The following is a 21,426-nucleotide window of genomic DNA, read 5'->3' on the forward strand; positions in this document are numbered from 1 at the left end:
TGATACTGGATATGTTTTATTTACACTGACAACATAATATTGGTTGCATTCCATTCTATCGACGAGTTACTCCAACGCTAATGCAACACATCAGATACCTCCAGGATCTCTGCAAATTAAAACTGTATACCACTTTCGAAAAAACCAAATCCTGGATTGAACCAAGTCACAGAAGGATTTTGTGGCCACTACAGTACATCAATACATTCCGAAGACCTAAAAGCACAATTACAAAACCTTAAACTATTAATAATAAATTCTAACATCACCTGATGACACCTCCAAGAATCTAAGAGATTTAGATAGGGAAATACATTATAAAGAACTACCTTTTTTTTACGCATCAACTTTGGTACAAGATGGGCGTATAAGACCAACGGAGATGAAAAACGTGCTAGTAACGCCAAACCATGGTCCTCCTTTAAAAATTTAAAATATATGTGGTACGAGGTTACTATGACATATAATTTTTCCATAATACCTTGAATAACTCTGCATTGATTGAATTCACAAGATGCAGCTCAAAACACACGGAATCAGTGGTGAAATTTCAAGAACAGAGACGTTCGTTTAATCATCCACCATCAGTCCGAAGCCACGCAAAATGAAACAGCTGACGGGACAGCTGACATGTCCATAAAAATTCTACGGAGTTAGTTATTTCTCCCCTAGATGTCTTGAAGATATACAGCAGTGGTCAAGGCGCCACCCACTATGAAGCCAAACTTAAAATCCTCCCACTTTTCCATAAGTGAAGTAAGCCCGACTTTCTTGTAAAAAAAAAATAACTGTTTCCTCCAAGTCAAATTGAACTAAATTTTCGTCATTGTCGTTGAATTTTGAATGCAAATCATGTAATTTTATAGCAAAAGCCGATTTTATCCGAAATAATTCGTCTGCTTGAGAAAAGAGAAATAGTTACGGTGTGTAAGAGCACTTACAATGCCGGGCTGTAAACTGCAACCAGTGACAACAAGCCAAGTAGACGTATAAAAAAAAAAAAAAGAAGATGAATAGTTAATCTGCTTTAGGAGTCGCGTTGACTAAGTACGTAAGTGAAAATTATTAAAATGAAATTGGTTTTTATAATTTAAATGGCAGTAATGAAGCAAAATCAATTTTTCTCTATTTATTTGAAAAGGTGAAAACAAATGTTTTACTATGCTGATCAATTGATTCCTCATTCTGCAGGTCTTGCCTTTATTGTCTAATATTTAAAAATGTTGGTAGTGAAAAAAACTTCGTTGTGGCTTTATGAGAAACCAAGATCCCTTTCTCAAATGGAAAGAGACTTTGCTGGACAGGTATATGTCGACTAAACACATGAAGTTCTCATGTGATTGATTAATAGTTTTTAAAAATCTTACTACACATTTCCCAGATGTAGATTGATAATTGTAGGGAAATGAAAGAGATTGTGCTCATAAAATGTTTTGAACATTTTCCTTGCAAAACCTCTTCATCAGGCTCTTGTAGTTATATCAAAGTGATCTACCTTATGACAACCAATTGTGGCACTGTTGTGGTTGACTGCAGCTGATTGAATTTGTAGTTTGTGAAAAGAAGATCAATACAAGCACTATGAACCAACAAATAGAAAACCTGTGAATCTATGAATGTTTAGGGGTCTTTAATTGAATACATTTAGATTAGTAGTTGAGTTTTATTCCAATGTTTATCTTTGCTATTTTGTGATACCTACCATTCTTGTGTGTAGTTTAGCTTAGTAAAATAGCAGCTCTTAACATGACACTCAAACAGTCTGAAAAGTGAGCAATAATTCATTCATTTACCTTGGAAGTTTCCATTAAACAATATAAATCTAAGTTAACATATAAATTATGTACACTTACACCTAAATGTACATACACGCTAAATTACAAAGCTAAACAGTAAGACAAGTTATGTGACTTGTGGCTCAATGGTTGAGCATCGGCCAGGCATGCTGTGAAGTTAAGGTTCGATTCCTTACAGAGTTAAATTGAAATGAAATGTAAATTATTCAGATAGGCCAATGGGCAATATGGCACTTTCAAACAGTGTATGTATGAATTAAACATGTCAATAGAAAGAAATGGAGAAAAGTAATGTCGAAAATAAAAACAGAAATTCACGTGCTTAAAGTCACGCATAACTAGTGAACCAATGAGAATCTGTTACTTCAGTCCGTGAATGACCAATCTGTAAATCCACGTGCTTGAACGGAATTTCGAGAAAAAACACTATCATCATATCAGAATAGAAACAAAACATTTTTGAAAAATTTGTTTTAACAATTTTGTATTGATATATAACTTTTAGCGTCAACCAAGGTAGTGAGAGCCACTACCTCAGTTGACTTCACCGGGGAGATTACCCGGTGGGTGGCTAAGAGAAGCCGGAAAAGGGTGAAGATGATGATTCGGACAAGTTTTCACGTGAGCGATTAACCGTTATTCGGATTTGTGGGTAGCCTCTTCGCCCTCCAATGATATCATAGAACTTGAGGACCCCCACGTCCCCTTTCCGGACAGCGCACTCACAACCTTTGCTGCTGATCACAGTAGGGGCATGACCCCCTACGGGCTTATCACAAGTCAAGGGGAAACGGGGCCACAGAAATGAAGGGAGCCCAGATATGCACTTAATAATTTGTTGTAAAAATACCGCAAAGCCAGAAAATAAATAAGTAGTGAAATTTTCGGTCGACCTTCTAAAGTCTTCATTTTTCGACTATTTTGTCTCAGTCAGTAACGTTTACCAATTTCATATCATTTTTTAAATATCTAAACAAGAAAAAAAAAAAGGAAAATTAGTAACATATTGATAATCTACTTATTAAGAGCAGTGAAACTATGCTGATACATATGGTTTTAGTAGAACCTTCCTTTCTGCTTGAGTGACTACTCTATCAACCATGGCAGAATCGGTCCCGAAGCCGTTTTCAAAAAGGCGTACAGTTTGTATAATCTAAGAATGAGATCGAAATTCGAAAATGTACATTTAAATCCAATTTATAATTTTTCAAATTGAGAAATGCATCACTTCTAGGTGATGGAATATCTTATTACGATAACTGTTCGCAAAGCGTGTTTTTTTACCGTTTCGTCTCAGTCAGTAACGTTTTCAAATTCCATATAATCTTTTCTCTAAATCAAGAAAATAAAATGCAAATTAGTACAGATATTCTTGCTTATCTACTTACAGAAAGCATTCAAATTCCGCTGATACATATTTCTAGCTAACTTCTTCCAGGACATTGTGGGTTAAGCAGAATTCTCCATTCTACGATAATGACTACTCAATCAACCATGACGGGAATTAGTCAATCAGTCAGGACGACGTTCTGTATTTTATTGCATAACCCACCAACTGACGGAGTAAGAAGACGGGAAGTTAAGTCCAATGAAGCCAAGCGAAAACCGTTCTTTGATGAAAATGAATCATTTGGTCATAGAGCCGCCTGCTATTCGTTCTTCCCCGAATCACTGCAAAGAAACTGAAGAAAAAAGAGCAATTATAATACCTACTCGTTCGGCACTCGAACCCAGAATCAAGACGCCTCCTATGATAACTGAGCCCTCCAATTATGGCTCGGATGTATAAATCTGATTAGATTACCAACCGCCATCGAAAGATAATATAGGCTGAAATTTGACATGCAGAAGGTGGAGAAGGGTTCTAGAAGCCATTCATCACCTGCCACAACGTCGAAGTAAAGGAGCCGGAAGGCGAAAATCTTAGCTGGTGGAGTACATTCCGTTCTAGGGTAACAAAACTCGTATCATGACCATGAATTTTAAAATATTATTGACATCTTTATAAAACTAACTATTAAGGGAAGTAACTCGTCATTTATCATAATAAATCCAAACATGCAACAATTAAAGGCCTCTACATGCTAGTGTAGATATGCCAATATAACGCTGCCAAGTGATGTCACAATCTTCTGCACTAGCATCCCTTCTTCTTCCTCTGATGATACTGATAACATTGGTTTATATACCCCAATATACCACCATCATCTCCATTGGCAGCCCCTATCCAATATTTTGGACTTTTTCAAATTTCCTATGTTTCGTGACTGAGGATCGATTTGTTTCATGTTTTGATTTAATGATGATAGATGGTAAGTAATATTACTTATCTCTGATTGTGTGCAATATGTCTCTTTTTTATAGAAGTCTATTACAAGACTAGAAATATCTTGAAAACCTTGGAAGTTTAGGCGATTCGATTAGAAGCAAAAGCTAAGTAAAGAAAGTTGAAGCTGTAAAAACAGAAATCATTTGTGACTGACCTGACAAAACGCACGAAGTTAGGTGGAAAATTTGGAAACAGGCAGTGGAATTCAACCGAGAGGCAGGAAAATCCCTCCCTTTGACGACCCAATGCAGATTTTAAAAAAAATAATACTATCAGCGTGATAACAGATTACTCTCCTTCCATCAGTTCTAGGGCACTCCTACAGAATCATGGAGAACAGATGAGAAAAGCTCACGGATCAAGGGAATGAATACTAAAAACTAACCTTGGCACTGTAAATAATCGTAGTTTTACGTCCTTTCGTTGAATTAACGATACTAGGGTGAAATTCTCTTATCACGTTGACGTTTAGAAAAAGAGGTTCTAATAGCGACTTTTGGGTTCCACAATTGTCGATGCAATGCCCAAAAAATAAAACCAAACAAATTAAAAACAGAAATAAAGTACTAATGAGCAAATAACTATGAAGTAAGCTTTAACTTCATATAACTTTACCTGAATCTTTAATGCACCAATGTACAATGTGATAACCAAATGAAACAGGTAAACTTTCCTCCCTACATTTCTTGCTAGCCAACACCATCTTCTGCTTAGCTTATTGTTTCAGGATTGGATGTAACTCCAGCACTTGTGGTGAAACATTTAGTTTGTTCATGCAAGAGTGGGTTGGAATTCACTTGGACTTAGTTGAAGATTTTCCTTAAAGCTGAATGCTGGCATTTACTCATTTCAGAATTCATTTGTAAGAGCACCATATGTTTGCAAAAATAAACATGATAATTCAAGGTACTTTTAAATCTGCAACCAAGTTCTTAAAACATCGTAACTAATTCATATTTGAAGCAAAGAAAGTTTTTGATATTATTAAGCAAAAGCTCACTTATGCATGGCTGAGAATCCACCAAGTCACCTGTAATTACATGGGCAAGTTTTCTGTGCATGGGAAAACACCTGAAATTCAATAAAAAAAATTAAGGAAATTTGTTGGTCCATTCTCAGCGTGTGAAAGCAAAATTCTAATGACAAAACATCAGGCCAAGATAAAATGGCAGTTGCAATGTAACATAAAATCCAAGTATATACCAAAACTGTGTTCCATGAAATTCTGGTGATAATATACTAAAAAATAACACAGCTATGAAGCTCGAAAGCAGGTTGGACCTACTAAAAACAGAAAATAGCATGGTTACATACATGTTTTAGTAGACACACAGACTAGGAGTAGACTACTCTTAGTCTGTGGTAAACGATTCATTATTGAATCAAGAAAACAAACTAATTATCCATAAATCTCTTTTGCATAATAATAAGCTGACAAAACAGCAAATCATCGCACAACAAAAACGTGAACAAGGTAACTTGCCAATTTTAGGGATACAATTCAACACAAGTACGCGTGGTTAGCACTGCAAAGATCAAAGACGAGCTCTGCACTCATGCACCACGGTACATGCACTGTCGTCATTCTACTAGTGAAACAACTAACTCCCCTAGCGGTATTCCGACGAATGGATCGAACAAACTGGCAGAATGGCGGTAAGCACCAAGTGTTGTTTGTCAACTCATAACCATGTCATAACAATGACGAAATGTCTTATGTTATGATCAGTGAGAATGTTTTCGCGTGAACAACCCAAACCAGAGAGCCATAAGTCAGCCAGTTTCAATTGTCACAGGGAGGAACACCACGTCTAGAAAATTTTGGAGGTAAGCAATCCTTAAGAAACGAAAATTGTTATGCATCATTTTTCACGCCCATTGAGTTCCACGCTTTCTAGCAATTGTAAACATGGCGGCTAAAGAATTATGCACCGTAGTGCCACAATTGAAATTAAAGTTATCAGTTTATTCACGACCAAAGTACTATCAGGCTATTTATCAGCATTCCATTTCATACATTGTCGAAACCATTTTCAAGAAAACTCGAGAGAAGTCTTTTTTGAATCGTAAATGACTATGTCGTCGGAGGTGAGGTAGTATGTGTTCAAAAAAACCGAACAATCGTACATTTTCTTTTGAAAAATCTCTATCATGTCATATCCGAAGTCGTCGAATGAATACGCATTAACTCGATGAATGTCATTTGCGAGGTACATGCAATAATAAGCTATTGCGTACGGGGATAGTAAGTAGGCCATTCCTTTCTTGATGCCAAAAACCGATAACCATCCGAAAGCGTGGAGGGCAACAAAAGAGACCCATGTAAATCGAACAGTCACTGATTTGCGCGTAGAAAACTTCAGAACGCCATCGCAGTTTCGTTTTAGATTGTAAACAGCATCATTTAGAGTTTTAGCATCGCCTGGGTTGAAATATCCCGAGAATTCCATTTCTTTGACCATAGCTCTGAGCCATCCATGAACTGCTCGACCCATTGGTTGGTTAACCTTCTCATTTTCCTCTAGAGCATATCGCTCCACGTCGGTGAGTTTGAGGACTTTTTGTATCAGCATGTAATTTGAGAACTGTTGGTAGAGTAGCTTACTGAATTCGCGCATAGTCAACAACCACGTTAAAAGAGTATAGCGGGAAAACTTGATTAGCTTCTCATGGCGGTCTGGAACATTTCTTTTCAGCGCGTTTTCAAATAGCACCAACAACCTACTTGTGCCAGGTAATATATTTGGGGCTTCGTTTCGCTTTGCCGTAAATTGCACCCAAAACGGTCCTACGAAGAATGTTATGAATAAGCAGGCGGGAAAGCTGTGAAAATAGTCCGCCCAGAAGTCAAATTGGGCCTTTCCGTTCTCATCCAAAACATAATTGTAGATGACTCGACTCAGAGTGAATGTCGCCAAGTGCAAAATAATAACCGAACATTCAACAAGAGCTGCGAATAATTTGGCTTTGGTCTTTGGGAAGGCCGCAAAGTACTGTGATCCAGGATACGGACTATGCCCATTGGTATGCATCGACATGGCTCCGTATGTGTTATCTGCCGGGAAGGTAAATCGCGCTCCGCATAATTCCTTTTGCAGTTCAGTGTTACTCCCGTTGATGCGAGAGCTGATCAGATAATCATCGTCGTTTGGAATTTCCATTTCGGGCTTAAAAGTGATCCAAATGTACGAATTTGTGTAAGCTTACTAAACATCTTGAATTGGTAACGGGATAAATCGGTGAATCCTTCTAGGAGTATTATCTACTGTCTCTTGACACACCATTTCCGCCAACTTCTGCTGTCGAAAAAAAACTAAGAGTTCGGTAAATGAAAACATATTGTTCAATCGTTGAAATTGATAAACTGTCACAAAATTAAATGCTAGCTCTAAAACATTATTAAATGAAATGAACAAAAATCGCATAAAGGTTTTATTGGTTTCGAACCATACGTGTGGTCAAACCATCCGAGCATATCTAGATGCCCTAGGGCACTAGGACGAAATAATGTTTTTAAAAATTGTACGTTTTCAGGTTTTCACTAAGCTACTACAAAAGTAACATTGCGCATCCCGCCAAGAGTGTTTCTAATGTTTTGGAGTTGCCCGTGCGTAGTTTTGATTGTTGCAGTTAACAAATCGTTGGCGGCGTCTGCCTGCACTGGCGGTTTAATCTCTATTTCAAACTTTTTGTCGTAAAGGACTTGCAGATTTTGCTGCGACAGAGCAGCTATTTCGACCGTCACTTCTCTCCTAAAATCATTACGACAGTTTAAGTTTGGTAAATATTATCCAGTGTACAGGTATGATATTTTTCAAATGCAATAAGTTTAACTTACAATGTTGACCTACTAATCGACTTTTCTTTAAATAATGCGACGCAGATGACTGCAGCGACGATGATGGCTGTCGAAACACACAAGATAAGGACGTACAGAGTTTGCCGTCGATTCCAAAACTTCGCGGGTTCCTTCTTCACTTGTTGCGTTGTCATTCTGTTGGCTAACTTCTAAAGAATAAAATCTCGGAGGCAGATGTAGTAGAACCGTAGATACGTCTTGGGTTTTTGACGACTCTTCTTGTAGACTAGATAAGTAGAACAACTTTCCCCAAAAAGTGGAACTGGCTTCTTGTCCACTACTAGCCACGACCCTTCACTTTTTCTCCCCTAACTATAACATCAGCCCTCCGGCAATTTGGATAAGCAGTCTGTGACTTAGAAGGAACAAAGTCCTTTCGCCGAATCAAAACAGTTACCCACGGCACATTTATAGCGATGTCGATCAGAGCAGCTAATGGCGATTCCATATTTGACGACAATTTGTTTTCATTTTTGGTTTTCCTAAAAGCCAAATACTACTGCGTTCCTTAGTTAGGTTAGTTCTTCAGTTAGGATCAATTGCAATGTAATTTATTTAATAAAACCAGGTGCTATGCCCATATTATAACCCTAATTTCGCCGTTTCGCATACAGTTTTCTTCAATTGGCTACCTGTGGTACGAATCACTTTAAATTTAAGCTTGCAAAATCGTCTCGGCTCGTCCATTCAATAATGGTTATCTGTTCAATATTTCATTAATGACTCGAAGCAATTGACTGAAATTATAATACATTACCAAAGCACTGTAGTTGGCAACAACTAATTTGGTTGACTGTGGGTTCCATTTGAGGCTGTTGATTTCTAGAACTTTGCCAGCACATTGACATTTCATCAGTGGAGACCAATCCTATCAAATAAATATTCCAAAATAAATTAAAAACCCAAAATAATCTCATTCTACTTTTACCTTTGTTGACCAAACAATGACTACCCCGTAAGTGTCGGCTGAGGCAAGGTACTGCCCGTCTGGCGAAAAAGAAACGGCCGAGACAAGGCAGAGATGATCGCGCAGCACTTCCTGGCTGTGGCATAAACTGCTATTTATGTTCCATATCCGGATGGTTCGATCGTCTGCCCCACTTTCGATAGGGATCCATGATAACATAACACCACTAGCTTTGCTTAATGACTGAGCATTTACCTTGCTAACAAACTTGAGTCTCCGCCTTCATTCCAGCAGATTGAGTAGATTCCGGCCCTATGTCCTTCCCACTCACGGGTGAGATCTTGCCCCAGCAACCATAACTGTGAAAAGTAAAAATATTAATTAGTAGTAAGCCTACTGATTCTGTAGTGCGAAAAGAGGAGATGACACCCACCTTAACGTTTGTGTCGTAGGAGAAAAAAGCTAGAGAATCATATTTCATGTTGTAACGAATGGCTATTATGGCATTCTATAGTTGTGCAGAAAGAAAGGCAAACAAAAAAAAAAAATTAAATGCAGAAAGTTAAAATAAGGATATTTTTCGGGGGTACTAAATTTTAATTACCTCATTGAATAATGAATTCAATGGCTCATCTTCGCCGATACGAAAGACATGGATGCTACCGTCCATGGAACAAGAGGCAAACGTCTCTTTCGTTAGCCACTGAATATCGCGCACGCTGGATGTGTGAAGTGAAAATGTCTGTATAGGCAAAGGGGTGCGCTCTGACGAGTCCCATACCACGACCGTCTAGTGCAACAAGGAAATAAACGATTAGATTGACATTATATCAAAAAAATAAATTCAAAATCAAATTTTTTACACCGTCATCACATGAGGTAAGTAACATGTGAGTAGATCCTTTGCGATTCCATTGAACCTTCGTTAACTTATCCGACACCTCAGTGAAAGACAAAAGGTTGCCATTCATGCTTGAGAAAATAAAAAAGATATTATTGAAATCTCCCGCAACTAATTTGGTCCCATCAGCCTAAAAAAGAATTTGTATTAGATATTCCATCATAGGTAAAGATGGCGTATTTCACATTATACATTCCAATCAACTTGAAGCATAATTGCTTTGTTTGTAAGTAACGAGGATATAGCTCGAAAAATGGTTTTTTCCCATTTCTCTATCACATGACCACTTTCCACGTTGGCACTAAATACAAAAACGCGATGATCTCCGAACGCGCACGCAAGTTTTTGGCCAGTGGTATCAAATTCACAGCTCGTTATTTCGATGGGTGACTTGGGATTTTCGTCAATACACGGCAGTTTACATTGTCGAAAGGCTGCCATTTAATTAAAGTTGAAATTCACGTTGAAGTCGCAGTTAAGTATGAAATCCTTTTTGGAAGTCACGCTATTAAGGTTAGTGTTCGTCCGTTTTATTCCTTATCTTATTAGATTTAGAACCGACTGAAACAAGATAGGGCTACAACAATGCCGATCACTGATTGAGAGACTATCCGCAATTGCAACACAATAAATTCTATTAATGGAAAAACGGGGAAAACTAAGCAAGTGAAGAAGAAGAATGATACATCTTTTACCTATGAGTTGCCTAGATGTGACTGTAACAACATTTCGAATGTTCTACTTTTTTCGGCAAATAAACTAATACTGTGTGTTGCTATCAATGGAATTTTACATGGGAAAAAGAACAAACAAACAGATAAATCTTAGTCTCTGCACTTCATCAAACATAAGATAAAAGTTAGTTACAATAGGAACAGTTCAAACAAAAAGCAAACATGTCTAACTTAAGATATGAGATGTAATCATTCAGTTCATGATATTACTGACCTTGATGTATTAAAAAACAATCAATAGGGCCATTATAATGAAAAGAGATTATGATAAAAACAGCAATGTTGCTTCAGACTTTCCAGTAACATTGTGTATTAAAAACAATTTATAAAAATCATAATGTTAAAAAATCATCAGGAATGTTTAACATTTTTGTGCTTGAATTTATATTTGGTATATAGGTTCTACAGGCTAAAGATTTCTATCTAAAGCCATATGATTGGCAAAAGAGAGATATTTGAGATTTTATGATTAGTTGGAAAAGTTTTCTTATTAAATTATGAAACAATGTGTCACAATTTATGAAACTTTACTTAAATCACTGAACAGTCTTAGGCTGAACTCCAAAGTAGATAAAGATAACAATAAAGAGCCAAAAACCTGCAAATGCAGGAAGAGCTACGCTCAGCAACTTGTCCTTGTTGGTAAGGAATTCTTGTTCCCTTTGGCGTTTCTCACGGGCGGTTTCTTTCGTTTTACCTTTTAGTTGGCGCATATTGTCTGAATCATAAAAATAAAAAGGTAGTTGCAGTCTGGTACATACACATAGTGTTAAAAACTCTGAGAGATGTTTTAGATGACATTCACACTCACCTGAATTGTTTTTCTACTGCGTAATAAATATCAGCAAATAATGCTATTACCACAGACCAAGAATAGAAAGACTGTGATCGGCCTATACGTCCCCATAAACCATGCTCGTGCCTGCCGCAAGTTGGCGCTGCCTCTGCAAGCCGTACTTTTTTGCGGATTTTTCCGTTTCCCTACTGATTAGATGCTTCACACACCCGGGATTTGTGAATAAACTAAGATAGATAATTTTTTTATTTTTATTTCTTAATTATAAGAAAAAATTCTTTATATCCCCTTATTCATTTGAACTGTATTGGCCCAGCCTTATATACGCATAAAAATTTCTGAATTTTCCCTCATTTTCTTGTTTGTTTATTTCAATCGTGAAACGCTGTACCCTACGTCAATACGGAAAGCTGAGCCATACTGGGTTCTCAACTCCATCTCGTTCAGGGGCCTGAACGCTGTCAGGCAAAACATGACGACAACTCCTGTTAGGGTTCAGGTCCCTGGCCTCAATTTGCAGCAAGAGATAGGCAGCTCAATTCGCTGTACTAGCGCAACTTGCCTTACGCATTCAGTTGTCGGCGATCTGAAGTTTCATTTTTATTTAAATTTCGTGGTAGCGTTAATCGTTTTGACGTTTCGTTTTTATTATAGTAATTCTGAAATGGAAAGGGAGCTAACGGAATCGAGGAAAGAAATCTTGAAAAAGAAACGGAGAGAAAGGGAGGGTTTTAAGCATGGGATGGTGATTGGTAAAAAATTGAAGCCAGCGTTAGGATTACAAGAAAAACATTTGATGGAAAACACTTCTTTGCACAAAGAAAGCAGCAAGTCTGGTGATTTTATAGACGATAGGGACATTATCTTCCCCGTTACAGTTCCTGATATATGCCATCTTACAGGTAATAAAATATTAATATCTATAGCCAAGCAAACCAATGTCGTGTATTTGTTTATTTCAGACTTCGATGAATCTCTCCTTCACAATACCATTGCTGATGTGCAGCAAGAAATCTTCTGCACAATGGACAAGATGAAGAAAAACAACAAGGAAAAATTGGAAGTGAAGAAAAGTGAAAGTCAATGGCTACGTAATGTCAAAATGGTTGAGCAAGCTTGGCACACTAAGCGTGGCCTTATCCATAATCATGTCCTCAGCTCATTGTCATTTTGTGGGGGTTATTGCTCAGACTGTGAGAAATTTGAAGAGAAAGTTATCCGGTGTGAAAGCTGCAGAAGAAACTTGTGCAGCAGTTGTGATTTGATCACTCACCGTAGAATGGTGTTCCACACTCGTGTTATTTCTGATGGAATCAGTAGAAGTTTCTTGTTACCTCATCAATTTCTCAATGACAATAGAGAAATCATGGAAAAAAGTAAGACCACCAACTTTCCAAAATTAGTTTACTATGTTGACTAATTCTTTTTTGATAGATGTTCCAGTTCCGTGTTTTCTTCCTGAGATCTGCCTCAATTGTGGAGCTTTCAATACTCTAGTGAACAAAATTGGATGTAAAAATGTTGCCGTAATAACCACAGAAGGTTATTAAGAATTCAGAGCTCTGGAATTGGTAATTTTATAACGTTTATTTGTTTAGGACGATTTGATCTCACATCGGCTGCCTTCGGATGTAAAGGTTGTACCCTTATCTTTGAGGCGAGAGCAGAAGATTATATCGCATCTGGGTTTTGGCCTGCATCGCCAGAAGACGACAGCTACTATTTATTCTGCCGAGATTTCCTTCGACAATGGTTTCATCTACAACACAAATCACCCAGTATTTCCAGGGCAGCCTACATAGGAGCTGCCTTAGAGGCTTCAGACGAGCATTGTCGGGTATCGATCATTAACGAAACCCACTTCGTTTTGGCGTCCGCCGAGTATGAGTATCACCGCTTCCGGACCGAAACGGATATCCAGCGAGTGGATTACATGGCCTGTAAGGCATGTGGAGACCTACCACTCGCCTCCCACTGCGATGGTAACATGAAATGTTACCGCTATGCTACTGCAGGAGAGTGAGTTTTTGTCTACTAATCAATGGATCAAAATTTACTAATTTACTGATTAATTTTCATTTGATAATTCTTTGAAGCCATGGTGGGAAGCCCCTATTCGAAGGAGTCGCATTTGCCACAGATGAGGAGGTGGCAGCATTCACAGCTGAAATAAATCAGCATATCCCACAGGTAAATATAGCGTAAAAAAGATTTTCATTTCAAAATAATTTTATTTCATTTTTTCTGGCTAGTTAAAAGGAAATGGCATGTGCGGGGTGTCTACTTTTCAAGCTGCCAAATTGGATTCCGCTTGCCATTACAATGGGCTGGACGAAACGGGGATGATCAGCACAGTTTGTCGCCATGGTAGTACCATCAAGGTAGCTAACATGTACAAGGGAGAGACCTACCGGCTGGTAGCTTTCTTGCATATGGTTGTCCTCCAAATGGGATGCTACTTCTTCTGCTACGACGTAGTTTGTAAGTATTGGCCCTTTGCGCAAAAGCTCAGTAAGCTTGCAAAAGAAGGTGTCTTCTCTTCAAAGTTAAATTGTGTCCTGAGAAACCTAACGAAAAAGATGAGGCCATTTCTATCAACGTTTCACGGAAAAGCTCATCAGTGGGCCTGCCAGGTATTATGTTGTACTGTATAGACAAACAAATTTTAAGTTTTTTTTTTTTTTCCCTGTTATAGGTGTTATGGTCTGGCCACTTAAGAGATCATGCTGCTGCTACGTTAGGCGAAGAACAGGAGCAAACTTTTGCAAAAATGTCACGTTACTGTTCATCCACAAAACGGATGTCAAAAGCTCGTAAGTTTCTTAATTCATTTATGCATTTTTTTAATTTTTATTTACGTTCATTATTAGATCGAATCGACCATCTTACAAAGGCAATTTTATATGAGAATGCCCGCAAAGAAAACAACATGGTAGTTACGCTTATTAAACGTTTAAAGACGGTAATTGTTTTACATTTTCAATCAATATATCTAAAAAACTAACTTTCATAGGCAACCCAAAAAATACCTAACCTTGAGAGGCAACTTCAGGATATACTAACTGCTCGAGATCTTAAAGAAGATGACTTACCTGAGATTAAAAAAGTCCTTGAGGGACATGCCAAAACTGCTCTTGCAAGTAAGCTGATGCTTATTGTATGTTATTTTTAAACCAATCATCTTATACCTATTATTCTAGATAAAGGACAGAAAAGTAACTGGCCTGTTGAAAATTTACAGCGTGAGCTGGAAGGCATAAGTGCGACCATGAACAACATAAAAAAACGAGAGATGCGATTTGCAGGTTTCAATTATTTATTCGTCATACAATTTAACACATAATAGCTGTTGTTTTACAGATGGATGCAAAAAAAGAAACCCGTTAAGGAAAAAGCTTGCGTCACTAAAAGTCAGATCAGCTGAGCTGCTGACAATACTAAATGAAAAGAATAATCTTAATTTAACAGAACAATGTGTTCTAGATGGTATTTTTCCATGGGAGACACCTCAATATACCTGTGTATCTGAAGATTTGAAACTTGTTAACACTTGGATGTTAATCAAGCGATGCAAAGAAGAAGTGTCTCAAACCAAACATGAAATGTGCACCTTCATTCAAATAATTTTGAAGACCAAATCTGCACTTGAACATGATATAGGCCAGCTTAGGCAGGAAGGAACCAAACAATCCATGGGAAAGATCATTTTAAAGAATGCTAAACTTGAAAAGTTAACGTTTATTCTGACAGAAGCATCGTTTGGTTTTGATGTTCACATACAAAGTGGTGAATTAGAAGACTTCATTGATTTAACCAACTATGAAGATGGATACCAGTTAGATGAGGAATCTGAAGGTGACGTTTCGGAATACGACGAGAATGAAAACGAACAAGTGGACTATGATGAATTCCTATAAAACTGTATTCTTGTAAAACAAACATCTCTCAATACAAGAGTTCGCACTGTTCTTCTAATTTGGCCTTGTTTTAAACAAATCAACATTACACGAACAATATTAACAAAATACGTAATATATTTACACTACATACAAATCTCCACAGTAAATTTAAAAGAAGGAAAAACAATATGTTTACAATACGTGCAATATTTAACACGATAACAATACATAACATAATATCGATAGCAAACTCAAAAAGTAAAATAATTATATAGAGAAAACCGTTGAGATCACGTGATTCATTGGCTCCTCCCTGTCATGAGAGAAAACCAAAAACACAAGTTTGCCCACCAGGGTCATGTAGTCCTGTATGAGTCTTATGGCTCTTTCTTGTCCGATAGAAATTGAATTCGAAACTTTCAATTCTCGTGGGATTTCAGTGTTTATGAACATATTCATATGAAATTTATGGATTTCGATAGATTTCAATATGCTGGTTGTAACGATGGTAACAAACTTTGTTCAAAGCAAATAGTTTTTGAAATAAAAATTTTTGAATCCTCTGATTTATTTTTAGCGCTTATCATGAATAATCCGGTAAGAATTATCACTATGTTAAAAGCAAATACATATTCAGATGTCGCCTTTCGTGACGCATGTTTTTATCTTAAGTTTTAATACATAAGTATCGTTAAGCTCCTTTAAATAAATAAAAACACTTTGCGCTTTTAGCGTATGTCTTTTTTCATTAATAACTCTATGGTGAATCAAGCTATTTAAATGCGCTTTTCAACATTCAAAGCAAAAATACTAACCCGTACACAATGATGTGTTTTGTTTACGCACTGTAACTTCATAGGCCAATATATGTTCTAATACGGCATTTCACATATTTAAGTACGGCTACCTCCTGGTTCGATAGGGCTTCCATTGAGCGCGCGAGAATTGAAAAAAACGCCACATTATCAGTAATTCTCGAAGTTCGTTTTACCGTTGCATCCGTTTAATAAGGCGAATAAAAATAATAAAAAGAAGTGTTTTTAAAATTCATTTCGTTTTTCTTTATTTATTCCTTTTGATGAAACATAAATACTGAGTAGTACGAATCGGCGATATTAATGGCATAACGACATTTCAGGCTGGATTAGCAGGATACATAAGGGTGGGCATTTTTTTTTCTGTATCTTCCCTAACTTCATCGAACAAAATTAAAGTTAAGTGAACACAATCAGGTGGGTCTCACATCTTGCGTGTCATTCGTCGACATAGCAGCTTGTTAAGTTTGCTGGATCTTCAGGAAGATTGATGACCCTGGCGTCTTTTGGAAAGGAAGCCGCTATGACGTACTAAAAGGCAACACAAGAAAAATTGTTATACTTGCCAATCACTTTTAAAAAAACTGAGGATTTTACCTTAGCGCTTGGTTTGGCGAACGGGCACCAGAAATACATTTTACCCCGCCACGAAAAAACTTTGTCAATTTCCTGACTTCTTCTTTTTTTGGCATAGTTAATTGGAGGTGTTGCTCTGCTGGAAGATGAGGCCATTTCATTTGGTAATGGAAGTTGATGTGAGAGTTCGGCATTGTTTGCGGTTTCTTCCGCAATGATACTCTCACCGCCCAAAAATCTCAAGTTATTATCCGGTGAAATGATGTTGCTGGGCAGGGTTTCACTTTCTTGCACTGAAAAAGAGATGGACGACAAGTTTGTCACAGTGGAGTTAGCTGCTTCAAGTTGTTTCCTTTTAATTTCCTCTCTTTTTGACCGGATTGTTTCCAATCTTTCATATTTTGCTTGAATCCACTCGGGTGTTTTTTCACGAATAGCTAGAATAGATACGTGCTAGAATTAGTTAACCATGAACAAGAAAAATTTTTATCATTTTACCCTGTTTTTCATTGTAGATATCAATCCACAATTTCTTTGCAGCTTCAACTTCTGGAGTTTCAACGAACTCCAGTATGGGACCCAAGTTTTTCTTTCCTTCCTTTGTTCTTTTGAGAATGGGTGCTGGAACATTTTCTGGAAGTATCAAATCAGGTGACCACTTAACTTCATTTTCTTGGGCAATAAAGGCTACAATGTGGCAATTGTCCTCGTGAAATAATTGGTTGATCTAAATGAAAAAAGGAAAGTTGCTTATTGTTTAGTGTTCGACCAAAATAAAAAAATTAAAAAAAAACAAATTTAAGTTTTCTGTATCCTCACTAAATATTTAAGTGACGCTATCCTTGATTCCATAGTTTTCCTATTATGGGGAGGTTTATTTGGGCCAGGAATGTAACGCACAGATTTCTTTTTCTTTCCCTTTTTTTGCAACAATCATTGATAAGTTTGTTATAGAGGATAAGTTATAATTGTAAAGAAAATAGAAAACAAATTTCTCACCCTAAGATGTTGGAATGATCTTTTTAGATTTTTGCCAATCACGACACTAGTTTGGTGGTTATCGAACCGGCCGTCTTCTTCTAAATCATCATCACTGAAAAAACTATTGCTCGCCATAGCAAGAAAACAGTAACATTAACTTTCTGTAGAAAAAAAAACACGTGAAAACAACACTCAAACATATTCAAATGGTACCAAATGTAGCAGCGGCCATTATGTATTTATGGTAAAAAAGAAGCCTCTTCTGCTATCTGTTACATCCGATAGGTTATAGGCTGATAGCTATGTTTTTTAACAAAGGACTTGAGTGCAAAAAACATTACTTGAAACGGAACCGTCGTGATGCAAATAAACTGCAAGTAACTTTCCCCGTTTAAAAATGATCAAACAAAGAATTAAAATAGTCAGAAAGTAGTGAAATGTTCGTGTACGTACATCACGGGCCGGTTGGTGACATGCTTCTCTCATAGCATCGTCTAACGACCCTTCCGGCACTGGTTCACAAAGGGACTTGTTAGTAAAAACAAAGCATCTTTGAATGTTTTTTTTGCTTCTGTTCTCACTTAATGGTTGTAGACGGGAGGGGGTCGGTTCACGGAGAAACATGTCTTCCATTACGACATCTGTGGCATCTTCATATTCGTCGGCTGTGCTGCCATCATCAAAGACAGGTTCACTATTACTGCCTCCGGGTAGAGGTACAACTTCGGGTGGTCGATTAATCTCTTTAACCAACTCTTTGACGGTTAGTTCATGCACTAAGTTGATTCCAGAGGCTCCTAGTATCAGCTTTACAAATATAATACGCAAATTAGTAAGTTTACAGACAGAATTTTTTTTAGAAGACCTACATCGTCAGTAAGTAGTGGCGGCCAACCACTCCATGATTGATTGCGTACGGGAATGCTGGTCAGATCTGATACGTCTCGTTTGACTTCTAATTACGTCTTCGTGCCAGGGAAATTGATGGTATAGGTCTGATCGTGCGTAATGTCAAATATGCTGAGCCGATAAGTTTGGGTCATCCGCGAAACACTCCTGATTAAAGAAATACGTATTCGTTCTTTGAAGGTCTGGGCAATAACGTGAATGATTCATACTCTTAAGTAGCTGCATCCCTTTCATCAGTATTCACAGATAAGTACAGGGTGTTCTCTTTTGGGAGGTTGAGTGATTCCAAAATAGTGGTATCCCTGGGTTGCCTGTCTAGTTTCCAACCTGATAGGTCCTGTTTACAGACTGGTATTCCAAGTTCTGAGCATATCAATGTCTTGATCATACCAACAGCTTCAGTCTCAGGAACCTGGAACAGTTAAACGTTGAACTGCAGTTTTTTCAAAAGAAAAATATGACTTGTATACCAAAATCAGGATTGTCGTATCATTTAAAACTATTGAGAAGTTAGGTATTCTTGATCGTCTTGGTAGAAATTCTCTGCTCATAGAGGCAAGCGGACTTGGTTGTAACAATTGAGCTAAATTAGGTGGTGAGGAAGGAGGTCCGATTACCTCTAATCCTGGTGATAGAATCCTTTCTTCTATCACCTAAAAACTATCATCGAGTAGAAGTAGAGGCATGGATGGCAGTTCTTGGCTGCCCTATGGTAGCAAACGATATACAGCATCCTGAAGAAAACCCAGATTAGTCTAATAAACACTGAATTTAGCAAATAATATCACATACTGATAGGTCCCAGTTTGCATCTTCCAAGTGCATGAACGCTTCTTCCACATCTTCAATACCAGTGCAGGCCTGGATTTAATAAGGAACGTGGATGAATAAAGAACGTACATCCTAGCGCCGGCTTTAGTTTCTTCCCAATCACTATCCTATGCTTAAAACCCTCCCTTTCTCTCCGTTTCTTTTTCAAGATTTCTTTCCTCGATTCCGTTAGCTCCCTTTCCATTTCAGAATTACTACAATAAAAACGAAACGTCAAAACGATTAACGCTACCACGAAATTAAAATAAAAATGAAACGTCAGATCGCCGACAACTGAATGCGTAAGGCAAGTTGCGCTAGTATAGCGAATTGAGCTGCCTATCTCTTGCTGCAAATTGAGGCCAGGGACCTGAACCCTAACAGGAGTTGTCGTCATGTTTTGCCTGACAGCGTTCAGGCCCCTGAACGAGATGGAGTTGTCTCTCCGTATTGACTCAAGGTACAGCGTTTCACGATAGAAAAAAATATCAAGAAAACAAGGAGAAAATTAGATTTTTATAACGAAATTTTTATGCGTATATAAGGTTGGGCCAATACAGTTCAAATGAATAAGGGGATATAAAGAATTTTTGCTTATAATTAAGAAATAAAAATAAAAAAATTATCTATCTTAGTTTATTCACAAATCCCGGGTGTGTGAAGCATCTAATCAGTAGGGAAACGGAAAAATCCGCAAAAAAGTACGGCTTGCAGAGGCAGCGCCAACTTGCGGCAGGCACGAGCATGATTTTTGAGCATCCTCTCAGCAGGTATAGGCCGATCACAGTCTTTCTATTCTTGGTCTGTGCTATTACGATAAGGTAATTGTAGCTTATTTAACTGTTCAATGGTGCAAGACGGTTGGATGCACGAGATAAGTTTGAAACGTTTAATTACCACAGAAAATGAACAAGTCAAGTTCAACAAGTCGAGGAAATTTTGAAAATCATTCCCTTTTAAGTTAGAAGAAATCAAGCAATGGCAGGATGACGTTGACAATGCAACAGTGCCACAAAAAAAAAAAAAACAGAACAACAATAAAAAATTTGGCCAGTGAGTAGGGCCAGAGTAATAGAATACAAATATAAAAATCATAATGTTAAAAAATCATCAGGAATGTTTAACATTTTTGTGAACTGACAGAGTAATAGAATACATATAGTATTCTATTACTCTGCTCTGGCTAGGGCTCAGCCCCGCGACGATCGGGTACGATTTTGGCCGAACCGCGCGGTTCCTTTTTTTAAAAAGGCCAAACCGGTGCGGTTCGGTTTATAAATTTTTGGGAACCGATCGCACCGTGATTTTACCACGGTTCTTACGGGTCACACCGCGGTTGTTATGACATGAGCATGTTTGGCGGTAAGCGCCTGGTACTCCTTTAATTCTATGACAACTTCTGTCAGGTTTCGCGTGATGCGGGTTATGCTAATATCTCCACCTCAAGTTACTATGTTTAATGAACGCACTAGGAAAAATTGTGTTCATTGGACAAAAATCGTGTGCTTGTAAAAAATTCAATCAGCATTACTAATGAGTTAATTCACTTACTAATTTTTTTGCTAGTAATTATTGACTGATTTGAAACATTCGGCACCCAACAGGGCTATTGGAATTTGTCTTGTTTCACTTCCTTAAAACTAAGTAAACTAATCCTTAATACTATATACTAAGTTCAATTTAAAAACGAGGGGTTGAGGCACTGACTCTTTCCGACATTCAGACGGGGGGTGCTCCCTACGAAAGTGCATCCCAGATCGCTATCAGATACGAAATCTACGATCCTTGAGGGGGATGCACTCTGTGAGACGATGGCACACGAATGCTACGGCATGACTTGGCACTAGGTACCACCCGTCTTCCGCTTAGTTCGTCTTGGCAGCCTCACAGAGCCCGTATCCGTTTTGAATCTCTTCAAAGCCAGTGTTACTCAACCCTACATTAAGAGGAACGGCAATGCAAGTCTTTTATACTGCTCCATACATGATGACAAAAGGCTGCAGTTCATTACGGCGTCAGTTGACCTTTAATGTTGAATTTCGGAAACACGGTGGACTACAACGACTATAATAAAAAATGAACATTATTCTTGACTTGCTGTGTTACTTATTAAA

General features: G+C 37.7%; 4 protein-coding genes and 3 long non-coding RNA genes across 25 annotated transcripts; 2 read left to right on the forward strand and 5 right to left on the reverse strand.

The window, feature by feature from the left end:
• On the reverse strand, positions 1-623 carry LOC116916817. The gene is made up of 3 exons (XR_004390829.2): positions 482-623; positions 330-419; positions 1-216 (listed from the first exon to the last, which is right to left on the reverse strand). It is a non-coding gene; the product is annotated as an uncharacterized LOC116916817 (long non-coding RNA).
• A 101-nt stretch (positions 624-724) lies between these two features.
• On the forward strand, positions 725-1,353 carry LOC116916836. The gene is made up of 2 exons (XR_004390862.2): positions 725-1,051; positions 1,142-1,353. It is a non-coding gene; the product is annotated as an uncharacterized LOC116916836 (long non-coding RNA).
• Positions 1,354-2,263: 910 nt separating this feature from the next.
• Positions 2,264-5,878, reverse strand: LOC116916814. 12 transcript variants are annotated; one of them, XR_006643832.1, is made up of 8 exons: positions 5,440-5,878; positions 5,126-5,196; positions 4,741-4,958; positions 4,511-4,618; positions 4,280-4,444; positions 3,349-3,743; positions 2,845-3,276; positions 2,264-2,765 (listed from the first exon to the last, which is right to left on the reverse strand). It is a non-coding gene; the product is annotated as an uncharacterized LOC116916814 (long non-coding RNA). The 12 variants fall into 12 exon arrangements; XR_004390821.2 differs by having other exon boundaries at positions 4,741-5,043; positions 5,440-5,877; XR_004390819.2 differs by having other exon boundaries at positions 4,741-5,056; positions 5,440-5,877.
• Positions 5,879-6,070: 192 nt separating this feature from the next.
• LOC116916723 lies at positions 6,071-7,660 on the reverse strand. The gene has a single exon (XM_032922055.2). It carries the CDS (start codon positions 7,284-7,286, stop codon positions 6,159-6,161), a length of 1,128 nt encoding a protein of 375 aa, XP_032777946.2. The 5' UTR covers positions 7,287-7,660; the 3' UTR covers positions 6,071-6,158.
• Positions 7,661-8,519: 859 nt separating this feature from the next.
• Positions 8,520-11,058, reverse strand: LOC116916724 (F-box-like/WD repeat-containing protein TBL1Y). Of its 2 annotated transcripts, XM_032922057.2 has the most exons (8): positions 9,985-11,058; positions 9,755-9,922; positions 9,496-9,681; positions 9,325-9,399; positions 9,147-9,250; positions 8,913-9,084; positions 8,742-8,852; positions 8,520-8,685 (listed from the first exon to the last, which is right to left on the reverse strand). In XM_032922057.2, exons 1-8 carry the CDS (start codon positions 10,231-10,233, stop codon positions 8,629-8,631), a joined length of 1,122 nt encoding a protein of 373 aa, XP_032777948.2. In that variant the 5' UTR covers positions 10,234-11,058; the 3' UTR covers positions 8,520-8,628. The 2 variants fall into 2 exon arrangements, with proteins under 2 accessions (XP_032777948.2, XP_032777947.2); XM_032922056.2 differs by having other exon boundaries at positions 8,520-8,852.
• An 812-nt stretch (positions 11,059-11,870) lies between these two features.
• LOC123470196 lies at positions 11,871-15,290 on the forward strand. 3 transcript variants are annotated; one of them, XM_045170176.1, is made up of 12 exons: positions 11,871-12,224; positions 12,285-12,698; positions 12,757-12,864; positions 12,921-13,341; positions 13,419-13,512; positions 13,575-13,955; positions 14,018-14,135; positions 14,193-14,284; positions 14,336-14,462; positions 14,523-14,627; positions 14,683-14,732; positions 14,806-14,997. In XM_045170176.1, exons 1-12 carry the CDS (start codon positions 11,987-11,989, stop codon positions 14,857-14,859), a joined length of 2,202 nt encoding a protein of 733 aa, XP_045026111.1. In that variant the 5' UTR covers positions 11,871-11,986; the 3' UTR covers positions 14,860-14,997. The 3 variants fall into 3 exon arrangements, with proteins under 3 accessions (XP_045026111.1, XP_045026110.1, XP_045026109.1); XM_045170175.1 differs by having other exon boundaries at positions 11,873-12,224; positions 14,193-14,254; positions 14,683-15,290; XM_045170174.1 differs by having other exon boundaries at positions 11,875-12,224; positions 14,683-15,290.
• A 966-nt stretch (positions 15,291-16,256) lies between these two features.
• Positions 16,257-19,639, reverse strand: LOC116931806. Of its 5 annotated transcripts, none has more exons than XR_006643826.1 (11): positions 19,295-19,639; positions 18,973-19,236; positions 18,712-18,914; positions 18,463-18,649; positions 18,175-18,400; positions 17,807-18,105; positions 17,612-17,714; positions 17,432-17,530; positions 17,111-17,339; positions 16,634-17,049; positions 16,257-16,567 (listed from the first exon to the last, which is right to left on the reverse strand). XR_006643826.1 is itself a non-coding variant. In XM_045170179.1 (11 exons), exons 7-11 carry the CDS (start codon positions 17,726-17,728, stop codon positions 16,475-16,477), a joined length of 954 nt encoding a protein of 317 aa, XP_045026114.1. In that variant the 5' UTR covers positions 17,729-18,105; positions 18,175-18,400; positions 18,463-18,649; positions 18,712-18,914; positions 18,973-19,045; positions 19,120-19,236; positions 19,295-19,632; the 3' UTR covers positions 16,257-16,474. The 5 variants fall into 5 exon arrangements, 3 of the variants coding, with proteins under 3 accessions (XP_045026114.1, XP_045026115.1, XP_045026113.1); XR_006643827.1 differs by having other exon boundaries at positions 18,047-18,105; positions 19,295-19,638; XM_045170179.1 differs by having other exon boundaries at positions 17,612-18,105; positions 18,973-19,045; positions 19,120-19,236; positions 19,295-19,632.
• Positions 19,640-21,426: the final 1,787 nt, after the last annotated feature.

This window comes from Daphnia magna, linkage group LG2 (genome assembly GCF_020631705.1).
Source record: "Daphnia magna isolate NIES linkage group LG2, ASM2063170v1.1, whole genome shotgun sequence".
Taxonomy (NCBI): Eukaryota; Metazoa; Arthropoda; class Branchiopoda; order Diplostraca; family Daphniidae; genus Daphnia; species Daphnia magna.

Bases quoted from the DNA above. Each gene is read 5' to 3' on its own strand.
- LOC116916723 (XM_032922055.2), bottom strand. From the start codon at position 7,286: ATGGAAATTCCAAACGACGATGATTATCTGATCAGCTCTCGCATCAAC.
- LOC116916724 (XM_032922056.2), bottom strand. From the start codon at position 10,233: ATGGCAGCCTTTCGACAATGTAAACTGCCGTGTATTGACGAAAATCCC. The intron at 9,251-9,324 runs GTGGGTGTCATC...TACTTTTCACAG, and splicing joins CCTACGACACAAACGTTAAG to TTATGGTTGCTGGGGCAAGA. The intron at 9,085-9,146 runs GTAAATGCTCAG...CCCTATCGAAAG, and splicing joins GACTCAAGTTTGTTAGCAAG to TGGGGCAGACGATCGAACCA.
- LOC123470196 (XM_045170174.1), top strand. From the start codon at position 11,987: ATGGAAAGGGAGCTAACGGAATCGAGGAAAGAAATCTTGAAAAAGAAA. The intron at 14,285-14,335 runs GTAATTGTTTTA...TAACTTTCATAG, and splicing joins TTATTAAACGTTTAAAGACG to GCAACCCAAAAAATACCTAA. The intron at 14,628-14,682 runs GTTTCAATTATT...GTTGTTTTACAG, and splicing joins ACGAGAGATGCGATTTGCAG to ATGGATGCAAAAAAAGAAAC.
- LOC116931806 (XM_045170179.1), bottom strand. From the start codon at position 17,728: ATGGCGAGCAATAGTTTTTTCAGTGATGATGATTTAGAAGAAGACGGC. The intron at 17,531-17,611 runs GTGAGAAATTTG...TTGCAAAAAAAG, and splicing joins GATCATTCCAACATCTTAGG to GGAAAGAAAAAGAAATCTGT. The intron at 16,568-16,633 runs GTAAAATCCTCA...GTTGCCTTTTAG, and splicing joins TCGCCAAACCAAGCGCTAAG to TACGTCATAGCGGCTTCCTT.